This window comes from Seriola lalandi, unplaced genomic scaffold, assembly GCF_002814215.2.
Source record: "Seriola lalandi dorsalis isolate HSWRI2012SDOR001 ecotype SW California unplaced genomic scaffold, Sedor1 jcf7180002054976, whole genome shotgun sequence".
NCBI classification, from domain to species: Eukaryota; Metazoa; Chordata; class Actinopteri; order Carangiformes; family Carangidae; genus Seriola; species Seriola lalandi.
The window spans coordinates 1,214,145-1,216,574 of NW_019525526.1; the positions used below are offsets into that span (position 1 = coordinate 1,214,145).

Here is a 2,430-nt window from a genome sequence, read left to right on the forward strand (position 1 = left end):
GGGGGGGGGGGGGGGGGTCTGTCAGGTCCATCCTCACAAGAAAAGAGCTCTTGTTGGGGATTTAGCAGACTTGTGAGGCAGGTTGAAGCCCAGAGAAGAGGAGCACCACTCAGACGAGGCTCTAGCTCTGATTCTCACTGTGCACAAAAGGTGGAGTAAAAAAGAAATTGGCTCCTCTTCCTTCTCTCTTTTCACCGCTTCCTCCTGAAGTCCCTGAACATCTTCTCCTCTTCTCTTACAGTGTGATGTACGTGTTCGGCGGCTTCAACAGCCTGCTGCTCAGCGACGTCCTCATGTACACCTCGCCCAGCTGCTCGGCCTTCTCCAGCGAGTCGTCCTGCAGCCAGGCCTGGCCGGGGATCCACTGCGTCTGGAACAACACCCAGGGGACGTGCCTGCCCTGGGAGGGCAACGCTGTAGGACCTGAACAGCAGCAGCTGACGGCCTCCTGTAACACAAGATCATGTAGGTGACTCCGCCGTCGCATTGCAATCCTGCGTTTGTGCATGTCAGCCGTGTGAAAGTAATCCAACAGCAGGGCTGGTGTTGTTTACACCTCGTGTCTGAGTGTGTGTGTCAGTGCTTTGACCGGTGTTTAAACGTCTGACTGACGGACACGACGGCATCACAGCTGTGCAAGATACAGGCATGAAACTTTAAAGGTGTGTAGCCGAGATCAGAATGAAGGCCGAGCGCGAAGACGAGTGTGATCCGACGTGGAATTACCTAGTAAAAACCAGCGAGTATGTCGGTATGCGTCTCTCCGCTTTTCGGTTTCTTACTGTTTTCTCGTGGAGCGTCTGCAGAGCTGCAGAACTCATCTGCATTCACAGCACTGATGTCCGATGAGATACGTGGAGTGACAGAAACAGCTTGTTTGTCACGGACTGCCGATGAAGTCTTGCACATCAAAAATGTGAAAATGGCATAAAAAATAAATAAAAAATGCGTCACCGGGATGTGTGAGGTTTTGAGATGTAGAGAACGTAGCCTCGGTGTATCTTCACAAAAGATCTAGATGCTGCCGTTTCTCTGCGTTCATTTATCAACAGGAATTATTATTAATAATCCCAGTTTTGATGGATGTGAAACCGATTTATTAAGAAGTAACTTCAAACTTTCTTTCATTCCTGCTCCTCAATTGTGAGGATTTTCTACCGGTAGACTGTGTGTGTGTGTCAGGTGTGTGTGTGTGTGTGTGTGTGTGTGTGTGTGTGTGTGTGTGTCAGGTGTGTCAGATAGGACAGGAGGAGGTAATCATCAGGGACAGTTCAGCCAGGTCTTTTCCGCTTCCCGCAGAGAATTCTCTTCTGTTTGCTATTTGTCACGAAAGAAAAAAAAAAAAGAAATCCTCATTCCAACCAACACGGCCGCTCTCATTTTCCGGTGCCAGCGTTTCTGTAGATGCCGGCAGATGGAAACTGCGCCCTGGAATATCTTTCAGGCACATTTAATACCAGCGAAGGCCCTCTGCTCTTCTGCTGCCCCCCCCCCCCCCCCCCCAGAAGAAACCTCTTGTCCAGGAAGTGTGGTCTGATCAGAATGACTTAAAACTGTCTGTAAGAAACAAAGAAGTAAATAAAATGCCCTGCACTTTTATTTCAGGGCAGCATTTCAAATTGTCACGAGGGAATTAAGATAGTTGAAGCAATAGATTAACGTTCAGTAGTTAGTTCCACATTGTCCTGATGGTCAAACCACTGAAAGGAACATAGATATTCATGTGATTTATTTATTTATTTAGAGGATAGAAAATTGTTTTTTGAACCACTTGTTTCTGGTAAATTACCAACTCTTAACAGCAACCCCCCATTTTCTCCAATGGCCTCTTTCTATCATTCATAAATATAAGTTAAAAACCAAAAGTGGACTCACCGGACGAGACATCTGGACACTGCGCAGTCTGGTTAATGAAATCATCCCCTCTGTCCATGTTATTACAAAACTGTGGATTTGTGAAAGTAATTATACGCCACGTTTTTCCACAAACTTTGCAGATGCCGATAACGAGAGGTGTGAACAATACACCGACTGCTACAGCTGCACCGCCAACACCAACGGCTGCCAGTGGTGCGCCAGCCAGTGTGTGTCCCTGGGAAGCAACTGCACCTCCACCGCAGTAAGAAACCTGACACAAGCTAACCCTGCTAACCCTGCTAACCGCTAACCCTGCTAACCCTGCTTACTCCAACCCTGCTGAGAGGACATCACCACTAACCTCATATCCTTGATTTAGTTTATGAAAATATTTCTCCCTCCTTTTAATGCCACAGAACTGTCCAATTGGTGGATCCTCATTTAGCCTCCAGATGTTTTATGATATAGATTTGCCATACAAGCAGAAGTGTGATTTTTAACAATTAATATCTGTAGTTTCCATAAAATATTCAACAGTCACAGGGTCTTTAATGATGACTACCCACCCCCCCC

General features: G+C 46.8%; 1 protein-coding gene across 1 annotated transcript in view; it reads left to right on the top strand.

The window, feature by feature from the left end:
• The window catches only part of atrn (attractin), a 121,571-nt gene that overhangs the window by 34,755 nt on the left and 84,386 nt on the right, over positions 1–2,430 (top strand). Inside the window, exons 12-13 of the mRNA XM_087171111.1 lie at positions 242–465; positions 1,998–2,119. Of these exons, the coding sequence (XP_087027237.1) occupies positions 242–465; positions 1,998–2,119 (346 nt within the window). The remainder of the gene's footprint in view (positions 1–241; positions 466–1,997; positions 2,120–2,430) is intronic.